This window comes from Populus trichocarpa, chromosome 4 (genome assembly GCF_000002775.5).
Source record: "Populus trichocarpa isolate Nisqually-1 chromosome 4, P.trichocarpa_v4.1, whole genome shotgun sequence".
NCBI lineage: Eukaryota > Viridiplantae > Streptophyta > Magnoliopsida > Malpighiales > Salicaceae > Populus > Populus trichocarpa.
In genome coordinates, this window is record NC_037288.2 from 20,418,491 (window position 1) to 20,438,611 (window position 20,121).

At 36.5% G+C, this 20,121-nt stretch overlaps 1 protein-coding gene and 1 pseudogene across 7 annotated transcripts in view; both read left to right on the forward strand.

Annotated features, from left to right (window-relative positions):
• The first annotated feature begins 122 nt into the window (after positions 1-122).
• Positions 123-20,121, forward strand: part of LOC18104714 (putative disease resistance protein RGA3) — a 137,675-nt gene continuing 117,676 nt past the window's right edge. For 2 of the 7 annotated variants that reach the window (XM_052452208.1, XM_052452209.1), the window contains exon 1: positions 147-1,365. In XM_052452208.1, the coding sequence (XP_052308168.1) occupies positions 340-1,365 (1,026 nt within the window). In that variant the 5' untranslated portion in view covers positions 147-339. Of the gene's footprint in view, positions 3,877-4,825; positions 5,118-19,013; positions 19,792-20,121 lie in introns of those variants that run through there. The other 5 variants (XM_024599522.2, XM_052452210.1, XM_052452207.1 and 2 more) reach the window with 5 other exon arrangements.
• LOC18104715 (uncharacterized) lies at positions 7,513-8,558 on the forward strand (annotated as a pseudogene).

The window sequence follows — 20,121 nt, forward strand, 5'->3', positions numbered from 1 at the left end:
TTAATTTATTCCTATATTTAAGCCTTCAGCAACTTTATAGCTTTTTCCTATCCTTTTTAATTCAAAACATTATAAAAGTGGAATTTTATTAGCCATGACATGACAACTTGACAGTAGTGGTTCGTGGAAGATGCTGCCATCAGCCATCAATCAATTAGTATAGGGAGGAAGATGCTGCAACTATGCTCTAAAGTTGAATGTATCTCATCATTCCAAAACACACTTCGTTTCATCTTTTAATATTTCACACCATGCTTCTCTCTCTCCTGTGCTCAAAATTTCTTCTTTGACCCCCCCCCCCCAAAAAAAAAAAAAAAAAAAAAAAAAAACCAAGAGATTATGGCAGCAGAGCTTCTTCTTACGTTTGCCTTGGAGGAGACTTTGAAAAGGGTGAGTTCCATTGCTGCTGAAGGGATCGAACTTGCTTGGGGATTGGAGGGCCAGCTGCGAAAGCTCAACCAGTCCTTGACCATGATCAAAGATGTGCTCCAAGACGCAGCCAGAAGGGCAGTAACAGACGAGTCTGTGAAGCGTTGGCTGCAGAACCTACAGGTTGTAGCTTATGATGCTGAAGATGTTCTAGACGAGTTTGCGTATGAGATTCTCCGAAAAAAACAAAAGAAGGGAAAGGTACGTGATTGCTTTTCACTCCACAATCCTGTTGCATTCCGTTTGAATATGGGTCAAAAAATTAAGAAGATCAATGAAGCCCTGGATGAAATGAAAGATGCAGCCGGATTTGGGTTCGGATTGACATCTCTACCTGTAGATAGAGCTCAAGAACTTAGCAGGGATCCAGATCGAGAGACACATTCGTTCCTTGACAGCTCAGAAGTTGTAGGAAGGGAGGGTGATGTCTTTAAAGTTATGGAATTGCTGACTAGCTTGACCAAATCCCAACATGTCCTTCCGGTTGTCCCTATAGTGGGGATGGCTGGCCTTGGAAAGACTACTGTAGCACAAAAAGTGTGTGAAGTAGTGAGGGAGAGAAAACATTTTGATGTGCCTCTATGGGTTTGCGTTTCTAATGATTTTAATAATGTAAAGATTTTAGGAGCAATGTTGCAAAATATTGACAAAACTACGGGTGGGTTGAGCAACCTAAATGCAATTATGGAAAACCTGAAGAAAAAGCTGGAAAAGAGGACATTTTTTCTTGTTCTTGATGACGTGTGGAATGAAGACCATGGTAAGTGGGATGATTTGAAGGAGCAACTGTTAAAAATCAGCAATAAGAATGGGAATGCTGTTGTTGTTACAACCCGCAATAAGAAAGTAGCAGACATGATGGAGACTTCTCCTGGTATTCAGTACGAGCCAGGAAAACTAATAGATGATGAATGTTGGTCCATTATCAAGCAAAAGGTGAGTGGGGGTGGACGAGAAACAATAGCTCCAGACTTGGAGTCTATTGGAACAGAGATTGCAAAGAAATGTGGAGGGCTTCCGTTGCTTGCTAATGTTTTGGGAGGAACACTGCGCCGAAAGGAGATGCAGGAGTGGCAGTCAATTCTAAAGAGTAAAAGTTGGGATTCTCGGGATGGAGATAAAGCTTTGCGCATATTGAGACTCAGTTTTGATTACTTGCCATCGCCAACATTGAAAAAATGTTTTGCACACTGTTCCATTTTTCCTAAAGATTTTAAAATTGGAAGGGCAGAGCTAATTCAACTTTGGATGGCCGAAGGTTTTCTGAGGCCATTAAATGGAAGGATGGAAGACATAGGCAACAAGTGTTTCAATGACTTGCTTGCAAATTCCTTTTTCCAAGATGTTGAAAGGAATGAGTGTGAGATCGTAACAAGTTGCAAGATGCATGATCTTGTGCATGATCTTGCATTACAGGTCTCAAAATCAGAAGCGTTAAATCTGGAGGAGGATTCGGCTGTTGATGGTGCATCTCATATTCGTCATCTAAATCTCGTATCTCGTGGGGATGACGAGGCAGCATTAACAGCGGTTGATGCTAGAAAATTGCGAACTGTTTTCTCAATGGTTGATGTATTCAACGGGTCTTGGAAATTCAAAAGCTTGAGAACTCTCAAATTGCAAAATTCTGATATCACTGAGTTATCAGATTCAATTTGCAAGCTGGTACATTTGAGATATCTTGATGTCTCGGATACTGCTATCAGAGCATTGCCAGAATCCATCAGAAAGCTCTACCATTTGCAAACATTAAGATTCACTGATTGCAAGTCACTAGAAAAGCTTCCCAAGAAAATGAGAAATTTAGTCAGCTTGAGACATCTTCATTTTGATGATCCAAAGCTAGTGCCAGCTGAGGTGAGACTCTTAACACGCCTTCAAACTCTGCCGATTTTTGTTGTGGGTCCAGATCATAAAATTGAAGAGCTGGGATGTTTGAATGAACTAAGAGGAGCATTGAAGATATCCAAACTTGAGCAAGTTAGAGACAGAGAAGAAGCTGAGGAGGCAAAACTGCAAGAAAAAAGAATGAACAAATTGGTGTTTAAATGGAGTGATGATGAAGGTAACAGCAGTGTCAATAACGAGGATGCGCTGGAAGGCCTGCAGCCTCACCCAGACATAAGAAGCTTGACAATTGAGGGTTATGGAGGTGAAAATTTCTCATCATGGATATTGCAACTCAATAATCTGATGGTGCTGAGATTGAATGACTGCAGCAAGTGCAGACAACTCCCAACACTTGGATGTCTTCCTCGCCTTAAGATTCTAAAGATGAGTGGAATGCCTAATGTGAAATGTATAGGCAATGAGTTCTATAGCAGCAGTGGCAGTGCAGCAGTACTGTTTCCAGCACTAAAAAAACTCACTTTGTGGGGTATGGATGGTCTTGAAGAATGGATGGTACCAGGTGGAGAAGTTGTTGCAGTATTTCCTTGTCTTGAAAAGTTGAGCATTGAGAAGTGTGGAAAGTTGGAAAGCATTCCGATATGTCGTCTTTCATCTATTGTAGAATTTGAAATTAGCGGATGTGATGAACTGAGATATTTGTCTGGTGAATTTCATGGCTTCACGTCTCTTCGAGTTTTAAGGATATGGAGATGTCCAAAGCTGGCATCCATTCCAAGCGTACAACACTGCACAGCTCTGGTGGAATTGATTATATCTTGGTGCGGTGAGTTGATCTCAATTCCTGGTGACTTCCGAGAATTGAAATATTCTTTGAAGAGATTGATTGTTGATGAGTGTAAATTGGGAGCTCTTCCAAGCGGACTACAATGTTGCGCATCTCTAGAGGAATTATCACTATGCGAGTGGAGAGAGCTTATCCATATCAGTGATTTACAAGAATTGTCTTCGCTTCGAACATTATTGATTAGAGGTTGTGATAAGCTCATCAGTTTTGATTGGCATGGTTTACGACAATTGCCTTCTCTTGATGATTTAGCAGTCATCACGTGTCCCCGTTTGAGTGATATCCCAGAGGATGATTGCTTAGGCGGCCTCACGCAACTGGAGCATTTGAGCATCGGTGGTTTCTCAGAGGAGATGGAGGCTTTTCCTGCAGGAGTTTTAAACTCAATCCAACACCTCAACTTGAGTGGGTCCCTCAAAGCCCTATGGATATGGGGATGGGATAGACTGAAGAGTGTACCCCACCAACTTCAACACCTCACTGCCCTCGAGAACTTGCGTATATATGGTTTCAACGGTGAGGAATTTGAGGAAGCATTGCCAGAATGGTTGGCCAACCTTTCTTCTCTTCAATCTCTTGCGATTATAGGTTGCAAGAATCTCAAGTATCTGCCAAGTTCAACAGCCATTCAACGCCTCTCCAAATTAAAGGAATTGTGGATTTTTAGATGTCCACATCTATCAGAAAATTGTAGAAAGGAGAATGGCTCTGAGTGGCCCAAGATTTCTCATATCCCAACAATCTATTTACAGGTAAGTTGGGGTTTTAATTATTCCATTACTTTGTAGTATGCAGAGAGGAGAGAGAACCAATTAAAGAATTCAAAATAATCAAAATATAAAATCAATAGACATCCAACATTTTTTCAATCATTATTCTAATATCATTCTTACAAGATAATTTGACCTATATTTATTAAGATTGTTTCCATTTATTAAAATTATTTTCTTTATCTATATAAATTAAAAATAATTAAATTTATATTTATTAAGATTGTTCCCACATATTAAAAATAATTGCATTATCTATATAGTATTATTTATTTTAAAATCATCAATTTTATATACAATTATGATACTTAAAACAAACCATTAAATCTTAAGATTAACCAATTGATAAAACTCACATTTAAATAACAATCAATAAGATTATTAGTGAGGTTACAAACCATTCACTTTTTAGTAGAAAATACAATTAAAGTTAAAAACACTCTTTAGTTGACCCCAAGATTTAAAAAAGAAAAAAGGCAAACTTGGCTTCAGTTTATATAAAATAGAAATTAATAAATTATATAATGATAATATATTATCTAACTCCAACCAGTACAAGTAAAAAAAAAATTATTTAAAAATCAAATGTTAACTTAGATAAGTAGTGATAGGATTGATTTAAAATATAAATTTCAGTGGTGATTAAGAACATTATTCTTGGAAGGTAGTTAAACTATTGAAAAGGTATTTTAGAAATTTCTTAGATGATGATATTTTTCACTGACTTTCATGTTGGAATATGTTTTTTTTTTTAATTGCATTCATTGAATTGAATATGCTTCCTATACATTTTTAGAAATTAGGAAGTGATCCCATTTTCCTGATATTTTTTTCTGTACTCAGTTGATTCATTCTGCATTTTGTAGTTTAGCGTTGTTTATATTTCCAAAACTAATACCAAGTTGGCTATTTTTAACTATCATATGTGCAGCCGGACCTCGAAGACTGAAGGAAGCTATGGAATGGTTATTTGAAGCTTATGCAGATTAGTGTGTGTCAGGCTGGATAAATGTGTGACCGGCATAATTCTAGACTGAAGTATATTTGTTAAAATGTAAGAAAATAGATGGAGCTGGCAGCTTATCACGAAGATAAAAGAGCTTAATATAGATATGAATGTGAATTCGTTTGTGTAACTTCTATTATTTTATATTTGATTTTGTTATTTAACTTTAAAGGATTCGATTTTTATGAGGTTATATATGTTGATGATGTTTTTATCACCATGTTCTTGCTGAATAGATGATTATGCTGATGTACTCCAAATTTCTGAAGAATTGTTGTACTTTTTGTCTTGTAAATCTACCTTCATCTTACATAATTTATTATTTTCTCTTTAAGTACTTGAATATCTAAAATAAGGCATAAAAGCTATATGATAAAAATATGGTTGATTTCACGAAGTCTATTCAAACTTCAATTAGTTGCAGAAAAATGAAAATGAAGGTTACCTCTAACTAGAGAAGCTGAGGGGCCTCATTGCTGAACCAAAGCGAAGAAAAACTGATTCACTGTGTACAAACTGCCATGTACACAGCATGATGCCAACCACTTTTGAAGGAAGTGCTGGCATTCTAAATCTGTTTTTCCTGATCTGCAGCATGCTAATCATCAGAAACCCCTTAAATGCACCTGCATTCACTTGCAAAGAAGTTTAAAAAGAATAAGAAACAGGACTAACCCATCATCCTGTTCATGCCTATCATCTGTGTGATTTATGAAGCTTTGAGACAAATTATTGCTGTTTTCTTCCTTTTTTCTCCCAAGCCAAAGTCCCAGTCAAAAACCGTACTTGTAGTCAAGATTCACATGTTTGCACCTACTTGATACATTTGCAATTTGGATTTTGTAATCTTCATTACTGAACACAAGCTTTCGACACTAACTTGGCCATCTAAGAGTAAAGCTACCTAGACCACTAAAATTGCTTACTAACATCTCTTTAATTCATTCTTTGGTTTTACAACACCCCCACACCCCGTAATTTAATACATTCGTAAAAGAACTTTGAGTTTTTTTTTTTTATTATTTATTTTATTTACGGGGGGTTTACAGAGAATCCATCCAATAAGCAATTTTAGCCCCTGACAGCAGAAATATGAAGTTGGGAATTTTGTGTTGCTTTGGGTTTTCAATGTACATATATATATATATGTGCACATAACTCAAATGCTGTTATTTTACAACTTTTTCAGACATGTACCTTTTCTGCTATCAGCAAAATGTTTCAAACCATATATATACTTGGCATAACTCAAATGCTGTAATTTTACTCTACTCTGAAAATCTGGCAAACAATGGGAAAAATCAAAATTCTCACTTACGCACATTTATCATAGCACCAGAAGTCCTAAACCATACCAATCCATACATTTTAATGAACTTGATCTTATTTTTTCCCTTTCAATTCTCCGTCAGTAACTAGAAAAGAGCAAGAAAACCCCATTTTTCTTTTCTCTCGTCTGTTCTTAACCAAACTGGCCAAGAAAAGAGAGAGTGAGCAAGAAAAGAGCAAGAAACAACACCAGTACTTCTCAGTCTTGCACTCATCAGCTTCTTCTGATACTTGAAATCAAGAAAAGGAAACGGATAAAATAAAGGGTCAAGGTGAAGAAGTCAAGTCTAAAAGTGAGGCCCAGGTTGAGATTCAGGTTTGTCTCTCTTTCTCTTTTATTATTTATGGAACTTATTGTTACGCGTGTAGGAAAAATTATGTAATCACGCACTCACGAGTGGTTTTATTTATGGAAAAACTGAAAAGTTATATTCTTCTTCTATAGGCCGAAAGTCGAGAAAGAAGAAGCTCATAGCCCTGATAATGTTCAACGTTTGTACCTGGTGCTAGGGCCAGAGTCTAGTGAGAGACCGGTTGAAGAGAAGCAATCCCCTCACTCTGGTTCTAAAAAAGGCTCTTCAAGTACTGATCATGATGGTGGAAGTAGTAGTGATTCTGCAGGCAAGAATGGAAGTGAAGGCGGGCGTGGAAACCAGTTAATTAATTGTAATAGGTTCACAAAGGCTCAGGCCAGTGGTTTAAGGAATTTTTGGTTATTTTTTAAAATATTTTTTATTTAAAAATATATTAAAATAATATATTTTTTTATTTTTTAAAAATTATTTAATATCAGCATATCAAAATAGTATAAAAATATTAAAAATACATTAATTTAAAATAAAATAAAATAAAATAAAAAATCAATTTTTTTTAAAGCGTTTTTAAAACGTAAAAATAAACAGAGTCTACTGAGACTAACAGTTTATCAAAATATTTATTTATTTTAAAAAATATTAAATTAATTATTTTAGTGTTTTTCAATAAAAATAAAAAGATATTTTCCAATAAAAAAAATACTTGAGAAATATATATTTAATAATGTGATTTTTGCGATAGAGAAGACCACACCCTATATTTTCTCTCAAAGTTTTACAGTAGAGTTGGTAGCTAGAGCAATGAATGTCCTTTCTTTTTCACCTCGATGGTAGGAAGTGAACATTGAAAAAGAGCCCTTGTTGAGGTTGACGGTAATGGGACGTAAAAGTCTTCCAGATCAAGTAAAAGAAGCCAACCATACTGGGGTTTTGTGGACTTGTTCACAGCAAAACTAGAAGATGTGAAGAATGCATGCTCTTAAAGGAGGTACGTAGTCAGGATTGAGTTTTGTTGCAGTTTCATGGACATCAATTTGATCATAAATTTTAATTTCCTGTTGTACTTCAGAGGAATATGACACTGCTGCGACAAGAGGGTATCGGCAAAAGTATCCAGCAAGAGCATTAGGAGAAGGCATTTATCGGATACCAAGGCACAATAATCCAGGCAAGAGAATGCATACTCATCTGGTGTACAGGCTAGAATTGCCATCAAAAGACAAGGAAGACGAGCCTCAAGAGTCGCTTAACATCAAACGTGAGGGCTCATTTATAATTCACAAGAATCCCGATCAACATGGTGGCAGTCCACAATTTACAGGACTTCAAAACAAGAGGAAGGCCAGGTTTCCAGCTCACCTACAAGGCCAATTTGGGCACAATAAGACTGTTCATGCTGACCGACCAGACATGTTGAATTATGAGCGTTGTGAGTTGCTGTTGATATCTGCTTCGCATGGCATAGAAGAGTAATGGGAATGGAGCTCAAGACAGAATGTGAAGGTGATGATGATCCAGCTTCTTGTTCTGATTTGGTGAAGACTTTGGGAGAGACTGCACCTACCAGTCCCCTGCTTGAAGGTGTAGAAAAACTGGTATATAAAGAACAGGATTTTGTTTAAGCAGATGAACAACCGAAAAGAACAAAGAACAGAATTATCAGCAACGAGAACAGAGAGCAGAATAGTCTCATATGGTTACTGCCACCCCTTGTCTTTTATTTATAGAAGGAATCAAACATTACAAAATCGTAAAAAGAAAAAGAAACGTAACAGCCATAATCTCCTTTATCTAAGGAGTTATGTAAATGTAACTAACTAGACTTATCCTAGATAAGTTAAACTTTGATGAATTGAAAAACATACTAATCAACACCAAGATAATGCTGCCATTAACAGATAGACAGCAATGCAAGAGACCACGGCTAAGTAACATTGTTCCAGCTTTGGTGCCATAGCTTCAGCAGAAGGCACATGGGCTTGACTGTTAAAAACATATTGTTCACATATATAATTCCTAGGTGAATTGCCCGGGCGATGCCGTATAAGGCGTATAGTTCTAGAAGATGATAAAACAAATAACAAAATTAAATCTAAAAACATTGTAAGCATTGAGATTGAACTGAGCAACCATATGTAGTAGACTATTAGAAAGCTGCCAGAACAATTCATAAAGGTAGAGGATTAAACATCCCGAGAGCAAATAATGGTTGCAATGCTAGTACAACAGTTTTGAAACCGTCATAACAAAAGCCAGATGAAATAAAAAGAAAAGATCTGCATGTGGCTAGTGAAGGAGACTGATGTTGGCAAAGCAGAACCGACAATTGAACTCCATGAAGAACAGCAAAAAGAGCATGGGATTTTGACGGAGCTGCTCAAAAGTGTGGACACATGGTCTGGTGCCCACGTTTCCTATTGCAAGGAAAAGGTGTTCAGCTTTCATCTAAAAGATAGTAAGTATTTCCAAGCCAACTCTTAGAGAAAGGAAGGTAATGTGCAGAAGAAGAATTAGAGCAATTAACTGTAATGTTAAAACTTAATAGCCTATATTGTGTGACTCGTCATTCTATGACGATACAGGATACTTGTAAACACAGGAGAGGAAAAGGTAGTTGCAAATGTCTGCAGGAATTCTAGTATGCCAAAGAGGAAATTCTTCTGCTGCCATCTAAAGATGGCTTCTCTAGCAGTCCGAATGCCAAGACCACCCTTATAATTTCCCCTGGCATCTCCTTTACTAAACACCTAGATCAAAGAAGCAACATGCTAATTTGTTAAAATACCCACAAATCCTCCTAGCCAGCCATGCTCATACTTCATAGTATAGAGCGGAATTGATGGCAGCAGCAGTGGAGTGAATTGAAGTATTCCAGGCACCTAATTTACTGTGAGCTGCAAAACGACAAGGACAATTGGAGGGTGATGTGGGAATGAAGACTTGAATGCACTTTATTTTAAGAAGAAACTCAATTTTGATAGATTGGGATCCTCATAGAGGAATATAATTGTCAAGTTTATTAAATTTAAATTTAATTCCAATTAAACATTAGAACATAACTGTTTATCTCGTGTGTTTGGTTTTCATCTTCTCATCCTATTCCCCGAGTTCCCTGCATTACTCTAGGGTCCTTTAACTAATGTTAACAAACATTAAATGACACCCTCCTTCCCTTAAGTAAAGAGCAGATCAATGAAAAAGGAAAAGAAACTAACCTGGATTAAATGACGCAGCAGGAACAGTGCAGAAAAGGGCAGGGGCACCAACCAAGTTAAGGTCAAAATAAAGTTACGGGCTGACCACTTGATAGGAAGCTTTCTTGACGTAAGCTTAAAAAAATATAAGAACCAAATCGAAATGAGAAAGGACAGACACAAACCTGGAAGAAAAGGTGTTGCAGGTAACAGCGGACGAAGTTTCAGCAGACCTAACTAAAGAGCTGATGCTATCTAGCTTTTGATGAAAGGGTGTCAGCACACTCTTTTTTTCACAAGCTGTGAACTAAGAAAGCAGCAAAATCCTTAAAAGAAAAGCGAAGAAACTAATCTGTAGAGACAGATTCTAAAGAAACAGAACAGCAGAAGGCCAAAAAAAAGAGAAGAAATTACTGCAGCTAAAAAATGCAGCAAGCAATGAAGAATGACACAACCTGATAATGAACAGCACATGAGCAAACATAGAACAAAAGTAGGTAAGTGATCGCTATCGGAATGCAACCATCCTCAACAGCAACAACAAAAAAGATGGACCCGGGCAAAGTCCATATCGACACCATTTGAGAAAAACATTTAGCTATACGAAAATGAATGCAGTGAAGGAAAACCATAGCTGCTTAAGAACCAGCTGAAGGGTCATATAACCCTGACAAAGGCTATTCGATCGTGCCTAGTCGAAGGCAATCAAACACACGAAACATTCCTAAACATGCACATCATAGAACCACTGATCAAAAATAGGAGGAAGCTCGGACATGATCTTAAACCTAATCAAAAAGTGCTTCCCAAAAAAATAAAAAAAACCAGCAGGGTCTCTGAAAAGAAACAAAACTACGAATCATAGAGAATAATCGCAAATCACGAACTGGAGCAACATCACGCAACCTAAGCCATGGAACATCAGGTGGTTGCGCCAGCAAAAGGTCGTCAAAAGAGCCGAAATCCTGAAAGCAGAAAATAACACCACTGAGCTAAATTCAACTCTAACTAAATGAATAAATTCGGGAAAATACATGGGAAAACAACTGTCAAATGAAAATGGGTGAGAAAAAAACAATGGAAACCTGGAAGATAATAAAAAACCAACGACGGTAAATTGAATTCCAATTGAGCTACACCACTGTGCAGAAGAGAGAAAATAGGAGTGCAAAACCATTTAAAGAAAAGAGATAGATTAGCATAGCTACTCAAATCAAGCTGAAAACCTAAACTCTCATCAATCAAAGTTGATGCAAAATGCACTTCCATTGGTGGCTTCAATTGAGAGGGAAGGGCAGGGCGGGAAACCAGGTGAGGAGAGGCAGAGTGAAAGGCAGATGCAAAACGAGTTGATGAGTCAAACGCAATAGGTAGCAGGCCCAAGAAAAAGAAACAAATAGCCCAAGAATAAAAACAATCATGCTCCCAGCCCAAGGCCCACCAACATCACCCAAACAGATGGGACAAAAGCCAGGCAAGATAACTTGACCGTGAGGCAAAATGTAGATGTACTGCTGCTCCAATCAATGAATAAAGACACGTGTCTTGATGCACAGTAAATTCACCAATCCTTTTATTATTATTTTTTATAATTATAATTATAATTAAAAAACTAGTTAAGGTTGTTTTTTTGTTGGATAGGACGTATATAGATAATGCATGTATGTTTTGAATGATCCAAGCGTGTTTTATTTTATTTTTTCTGGTTTGTGGCATGTATTATAAAAAAAATATAATGAAAGAGATATTTTTTCTGGTTTGTGGCATGTTTATCAAATGACATCGTTCTATATATTTTTTAAAATAATTAATTTTAAAATAATAAAATAATATATAACGATGTAGTATGATTACATCGATTGTTTCTATGTGTTATCTCTCCCTTCTGTGTTATGATATACGTATTGCTTAGTTTACATGAAAATATGTAGTAAATACAAACTCTAGTAAAAGAAAAAAAAATAAGGGGAAACAATTTAGCTACATTGATATTCTTACTATAATAATAATAATAATAATAAAATTTCAAGCTCTAAATTCATTTATATAAATCAACAATTCAAAAAAAAATGCTAAGTAAGAGTTCAAACTAAATTCACGTAAATTTGAAGAGATCAAGTTTTGCTATAAAATGCAGATCATTATCTAACATTAAACGAATAATATTTTTTCTATTCTAAGTTTGGATTATTTTTTTTAAAATTTAAAAATATATTGAGTGTGAAGATTTTTTTAACAATATCATTAAATCTAATTAAACAGTTTGATTTTAAAACTTCTCAACCCGACTCCTTATCTAGCTCAAATTTTCAATTAAATAGCGTGAATTAAATCAAAATGAATTATTAAATTTAATAAATATAAAAATAACTTAAATAACCAGTAAAAATATAACATAACTTTCACAAAAACTTTATGAATCAAACCATGATGTTATGATTGAAACCATGGAGTTATGTATGATTGATTGATAACTTGGTAAGAAGTTAGCTGAAAAAGAACACATCCTTTTCATGAATACAATGAGTTGCTATCATGTTAAATATGTATATATAAATAAAGACTGTAAGATTAGGAAATGCAATTAAATATGTTTGTTTTTTTATATCATGTTTTTTTAAAATATTTATTTTTCTAGATTTCTTCCTTTATTTTGGTATTTTGATGTGAGTTTATCAATTAATTACTTAGTTTATTTTTTTTTTAAGATTTTCTAGTTTTAATATAGATAATATATCTTCTAGCGATTTGAAAGACAAAATGTAATTTAGGCCTAGTTTGTTTGGTAGAAAGTGATTTTCTGGAAACGACTTTTTAAACTTTCCTAGTTTTAATATATATATATATATATATATATATATATTGTTTTGATTTTTTTTTAATTTCATCCCTTAGAATTTGATTTTTATATTAATTTTGGTTCTCATTTTTATAATTGTTATTTTCTTTTTCCTCATCATTTTTTAATTGAAATTTTTTATCTATCAAATTTGATCCTCATTCTTTTGATTGTTACTTATTTTATTTGAAATAATTTATGAAATGGTAATTATTATTATTATTATTATTTCTTCATCTTTCAATTTTTTTTATTTGTTAGATTTGATCTCTATTATTTTGATTATTATTTATTTTATTTGAGATAATTTATGAAATTATTATTTTTTCAATTTCATTCTCATTCAACTTTTTAATTTGTAAGATTTGTTTTTTATTATTTTAATAAACTTGAAAAAAGTAAAACATTAATAAGTTATTTTCCAGCTCATTTTCCATGACATAACTAAATACTGAAAAGTGTTTTCCAACTTATTTTCCATTACATTACCAAATATCGAAAAATAATTCACTTTCTTGAAGTTCACTTTCCAAAACAAACCTACTTTCTAGCAAACAAACAAGGTTTTTAATATAAAAAAACAACTGTAAAGATATTCCTCATGTGAAACCAAAACAAGATAAGAATTCTAAAGGTAAGTATTTTCGGTTGTTAATTTTCAATATCTTGATTCCAGATTTATGATGAATTGAGATAATTGCAATTAACTGTTTGAAAAAAAAAAGTATTTAGAAAAATTATAATTTTAATATTATTATATTAAAGTTGATAGAAATATTTTTTTTATTTACATCATATACTTTATATATTTGTATTATATAAGAGAATTTTTTAACAATAATATTCATTACTAAATAATTCATAAATATTATTATATAATATAATATTATGCTGGGTAATAGAAGATATTTGGTGAATTGGGATTGGGATCCTACCCTAAATCTCTATTATTTTCTTCATCGTAAAAATAAAATTCCTAGAAAGCAACTGACCGGCCAACTGCTTACTTTCATCACAATACGTTAACTCACACACACACACACACACACACACACAATTAACTGTGATTAATGTCAAATTCAGTAATTATTTTAGTTTTCTAATGGTGTTCATGAATATTCATCGTTTATCTCTCTTTTGCTCGATCTTTCTTCTTTGATTTCCCAGAGAAAACAAGAGAATATGGCAGTAGAGCTTCTTCTTACGTTTACCATGGAGGAGACTTTGACAAGGGTCAGTTCCATAGCTGCTGAAGGGATCAGACTTGCTTGGGGATTGGAGGGACAGCTGCGAAAGCTCAAGCAGTCCTCGATCATAATCAGAGATGTGCTCCATGATGCAGCAAGAAGGTCAGTCATAGACGATTCTGTGAAGGGTTGGCTGGAGAAACTACAAGATGTAGCTTACGATGCTGAAGATGTTCTAGACGAGTTTGCTTATGAGATTCTCCGAAAAGACCAAAAGAAGGGAAAGGTACGTGACTGCTTTTCACTCCACAACCCTGTCGCATTCCGTCTGAATATGGGTCAAAAAGTTAAGGAGATCAATGGAGCACTGGATGAAATTCGAAAAGATGCAGCTGTATTTCAATTGACATCTCTACATGTAGATAGAGCTCAAGAAGTTAGCTGGGATTAAGATCGACAGACAGATTCCTTCCTTGACAGCTCAGAAATTGTAGGAAGGGAGGATGATGTTTCTATAGTTATGGATATGCTGACTAGCTTGACCAAACACCAACATGTCCTTAAAGAAACTTTAACACTGCAATATTATGTAATGCAACACACATTTTTTTATTCATCTGTTGTAACATTTATACAGTCTAGGAACCTTAATTGCAGGAGTTCAAATATGTGTAACGGAAAGATAATTACAATCAGAATTAATAATAATATTTCAAACTAATCCTATGATTACGAAGAGCACAAAATCTGACACTTATCATGGTAACAGCTGCGGTTGAATTGGCAAAGAGTTAATCTCATCAGATTCCTTGATACGCCCCCGCAAGAACGGGCTACCATCGGAGAGGCCGATCTTGTCACGTAAGAATTCTGTTCGTTGCCGGGAGAGAGGCTTGGTAAGCAGATCCGCTAGCTGATCAGTCGTGTGAACATGTTGAACATTAAGAATTTTTTTCGCAACCAAATCTCTTACAAAGTGAATATCAATCTGTATATGTTTCATCCTAGAGTGCTGGACAAGATTGAAACTTAGGTGTGTTGCTCCCAAATTATCACATAGGAGCAGCGGTGGTTGTGATAGACAAAACTTAAGTTCTTGAAGTAGAGATAGCAGCCACACACTCTCAGCAGCAGCCATTGCCAAGGCCCTATATTCAGCTTCAGTTGACGATCGTGCTATAGCACGTTGCTTTTTAGAACTCCAGGAAATTGGTGTGTTACCAAGAAATAGCAAATAAGCTGAAGTAGATTTCCGGTCATCTAGACTGCCAGCCCAATCAGCATCCGAGAAGCAAGTTAAGATGCTACTTGATGAGTTGCTGATAGTAACTCCATCAAAGATTGTGTTCTTCAGATAACGCAACAGTCTTTTTGTAGCTGTCCAATGAGTCTGCTTGGGATGATGCATAAACTGAGATAGTTTATTGACAGCAAAACTGATATCAGGACGTGTGAGGGACAAGTATTGCAAAGCTCCAATAACTTGACAATATTTAGTAGAGTCAACAGATGAAGAACCATCATCCAATTGTAAAGGAACCGAAGATGAGAGAGGTGTGGCAACATCGCGAGCACCATCCATACTGGTTCTGGCAAGTAAGTCTCGGATATATTTGTGCTGAGATAGAAATAAGCCAGCTGCAGTAGGAATGACCTCAACACCAAGAAAGAAATGCAATGCCCCCAAGTCTTTGATGGAAAATTTCTTGCCAAGATGATCAACAATACTTGCAACAAAAGTGGTGTTATTGCCTGTGATAATTAGATCATCAACATATACTAGGCAATAGGCAAGTGTAGAACCAGTATGAAACACAAACAGAGATGAATCGGATTTAGAATTTAGAAAACCAAATTCTGTCAGAGCATGCTTAAGGGCAGAATACCAGGCACGGGGTGCCTGTTTTAGGCCATAGATAGCCCTGGTGAGGCAGCAAACATAATCAGGATGTTCAGCATTCCTGAAGCCAGGAGGTTGTTTCATATAGACTGTTTCAGTGAGATGACCATGAAGGAATGCATTATTAACATCCAACTGTCGCAAGGTCCAACCCTGCATCACAGCGATAGTCAAAACAATGCGTATAGTGACCGACTTAACAACAGGACTAAATGTTTCTTTGTAATCCAGTCTGGGTCGCTGATTGAACCCTTTGGCCACTAGTCTGGCTTTGAACCGATCAACAGACCCATTAGCATGCCATTTCACCCGAAATACCCATTTACAACCAATAATATTACAATCAGTTGGAGGAGGCACCAATTGCCAGGTATTATGACGCATTAAAGCAGTTAATTCGGAAGACATGGCCTCACGCCATCTAGAATCAGTGAGTGTAGCAGTGACAGTCGTGGGTTCTAAGGATGATGGAATGGGATGTTTAGTAACAAGGAAGGATTTCTTAGGTTTATAAATGTCATTCATGGACCTAGTAGTCATACGGTGCATTCTCACATCAGCATTTGTAGGAACAATGGGAGCAGAGAATTCAATGGAAGGACTGGGATTTAAAGACAGAGGGGAAGGGGAATTACTTACCTGGTGAGGAGACGGTGCAGAGGACGACCCACGCTCAAGTGATTGCAAGACTTCAGTACCCACATCCAGAGAAGTGCTGGGACTGGGTGAATCAAACGGGAGCTTGGATAATGTGATGGGCACAGAAGAGCACTGCTCAACTGATAGAGAAGAAGGATCACTGTTGTGACCGGGTTGTTGAAAGGGGAAAGTGCTCTCATGAAAAATGACGTGGCGGGATGTAAATATTTTTTTGGTAGTTTGCTCAAAGCACAAATAAGCATTTTGGGATAAGCTGTAACCCATGAATATACATGATTTTGATTTCGGCTCAAGTTTATGTTTATTGTATGGTCGGGTTAATGGATAATAGAGGCAACCAAATTGTTTGAGTTTGAGATAGTTGGGTCTGTGATTGAATAATTTTTCAAATGGAGACTGATTATTCAAGGTGGCAGTGGGCATGCGATTGATAAGATAGGCAGCAGTTTGAAATGCATAGGGCCAGTATTTTAGAGGCATGTGAGCATCGGTGAGCAAGGTAAGACCAGTTTCAACGAGATGGCGATGTCGCCTTTCAGACATACCATTTTGTTGAGGAGTGTGAGGGGCAGTAGTGTAGTGACTAATGCCATGAACTGAAAGATAATTTTTGAGACCAACATATTCCCCACCATTATCAGAATAGAGACTTTTTATTTTTGTGTTGAAACGATTTTCCACAAGATTGCGAAATTGGGGAAATATAGTTTGAACATTGGATTTATGAGTCATGGGATAAAGCCAAATATATTTGGTATAATGGTCAACAAAAATAACATAATATTTAAATCCATTAATTCCAAGATCATGAGATGGGCCCCAAACATCCGTGTAAATCAGTTCAAGTGGAGTAGAGCTGGTAAGACCATGAGTACTAAATGATTGACGATGAGCTTTGTTTTGAGAGCATGAAGTACACAAAGAAGAACTGCCAGTTTTATTGGTGGGTAAAGAAAAAGCATGAATGAGATGATTAACCAATTTGGGTGATGGATGCCCAAGACGTTTGTGCCATCCATCAAATGTTGAACGTTCATGAACATAGGCAATAATATTTGTCTTAATGGATGGTAGCTGCTCTGGAAATGGGTACACTCCATCTTCACATTCGCCCTTGAGTAGGAGCGCCCCCGTGATCCGATCCTTCACCAAAAAATAAGTAGGATGAAATTCAATGTAAACATTGTTATGCTTGGTAAAATGATGAACATATATAAGATTTTTATGAATGTTTGGAACGCAAAGAGTTTCACGTAAATGAAAGACATGATTGGATGTTTTTAGAGATAACGACCCAATATGAGACACAGGCAAACCTGATCCATCCCCAATTACCACTTCATCAGTACCATCATATTCAGAATTAATCGTCAAATTGGAGAGATCAGTGGTCATATTGTGAGATGCAGCTGAGTCAACTAGCCACTTGTGATTTTTGGGTTGGGAAGAAGCTGCACAATTTGCAGAGAAATCAGAAGCAGGCATTTTTGGGCATTGTTTTGCTGTATGACCCAGTTGATCACACCATTGACATTTTGGTTTAAACCACCTGTGACCCGAATTGAAAGACCCATTTCTATGAGTCCCATTATGTCCACGTGGAGTAGAAGAAGAAACCGGGGGACGCCATTTGGACTGTCTAGAATTGGAAGGCAACTGAGGGGTCTAGCGATTAGAATAATTAGCAGTGGGAACAAATGAATTTGCAGATTGTTGCTCCAGCCGCCGAAGATAATTCTCATGACTAACAAGAAGATCATGAATTTCTTCAAATTTCAGAGACGTTTCACGGGCACGAATGGGTGCCGCAATTTCTCTGAATTCAATACCCAATCCATTGAGTATATATAGAGTTAGATCATCGTCTGAAACGGGATGATCGATGACAGCTAGTTCATCAGCAATTACTTTAATTCCTTGAAGGAATTCAGTAACTGGACGAGACCCACGAGTGCTCAAGGTCAAGTCTTCCTTAAGCTGCATCACACGCGTTCTAGATTTGCCTACATACCAACGGGTAAGTGCTGTCCAGGCTTCATTTGATGTTTTGTAGGCAGAGAGGAGAGGGGTAATAGTGGTGGAGGTGGAGGCAAGAATAGCATGTAGAATAAGTTTATCTTGGCGAATCCAGTGGGAATTCGCAGCTTTGGATGCAGTGAAGTTTTGTGCATCAATAGCAGGACATTTGTGTGTACCTGTTACAAAATCAATAAGATCATAGCCAATGAGCAAGGCTTCAAATTGAGCACGCCACTGAGGAAAGGTAGAGGGAATGAGTTTTTCATTGATGGTTGTGGCAGCATTGATTGTGATAATGGGTGAATGTGTTGAATCGGTGGAAGGTGCAGTGGTAGTTGCCATTTGCAGGAAGCAGTAGAAGGATAATAGAAGGGATGAATACTCGTTAGAGATTTTTTAGCTCTGATACCATAAATAAACTTTAACACTGCAATATTATGTAATGCAACACACATTTTCTTATTCATCTGTTGTAACATTTATACAGTCTATGAACCTTAATTGCAGGAGTTCAAATATGTGTAACGGAAAGATAATTACAATCAGAATTAATAACAATATTTCAAACTAATCCTATGATTACGAAGAGCACAAAATCTGGCACTTATCATGGTAACAGCTGCGGTTGAATTGGCAAAGAGTTAATCTCATCAGATTCCTTGATAGTCCTTTCGGTTGTCCCTATAGTGGGGATGGCTGGCCTTGGAAAGACTACTGTAGCAAAAAAAGTTTGTGCAGTAGTGAGGGAGAGAAAACACTTTGATTTAACAATTTGGGTTTGTGTTTCTAATGATTTTAATCAAGTGAAGATTTTAGGAGCAATGTTGCAAATGATTGACAAAACTACGGGTGGGTTGAACAGTCTTGATGCAATTCTTCAAAACCTTAAGAAAGAGCTGGAAAATAAGACATTTTTTCTTGTTCTTGATGACGTGTGGAATGAAGACCATGGTAAGTGGGATGATTTGAAGGAGCGACTGTTAAAAATTAACAGCAAGAATGGGAATGCTGTTGTTGTTACAGCCCGCAGTAAGAAAGTAGCAGGCATGATGGAGACTTCTCCTGGGATTCAGCACGAGCCAAGGAGACTATCAGCTGATCAATGTTGGTTCATTATCAAGCAAAAGGTGAGCAGGGGTGGACAAGGAACAATACCTTCGGACTTGGAGTCTATTGGAAAACAGATTGCAAAGAAATGTGGAGGGATTCCATTACTTGCTAAAGTTTTGGGAGGAACACTGCGCCAAAAGGAGACGCAGGACTGGAAGTCAATTCTAAACAGTAGAATTTGGGATTCTCCGGATGGAGATAAAGCTTTGCGCGTATTGAGATTAAGTTTTGATTACCTGTCATCGCCAACACTGGAAAAATGTTTTGCAAACTGTTCCATTTTCCCTAAAGATTTTAAAATTGAAAGGGAAGAGCTGGTTCAACTTTGGATGGCTGAAGGTTTTCTCAGGCCATCAAATGGGAGGATGGAAGACGAAGGCAACAAGTATTTCAATGACTTGCTTGCAAATTCCTTTTTCCAAGATGTTGACAGGAATGAGTGTGAGATCGTAACAAGTTGCAAGATGCATGATCTTGTGCATGATCTTGCATTACAGGTCTCAAAATCAGAAGCGTTAAATCTGGAGGAGGATTCGGCTGTTGATGGTGCATCTCATATTCGTCATCTAAATCTCATATCTCGTGGGGATGATGAGGCAGCATTAACAGCGGTTGATTCTAGAAAATTGCGTACTGTTTTCTCAATGGTTGATGTATTCAATCGGTCTT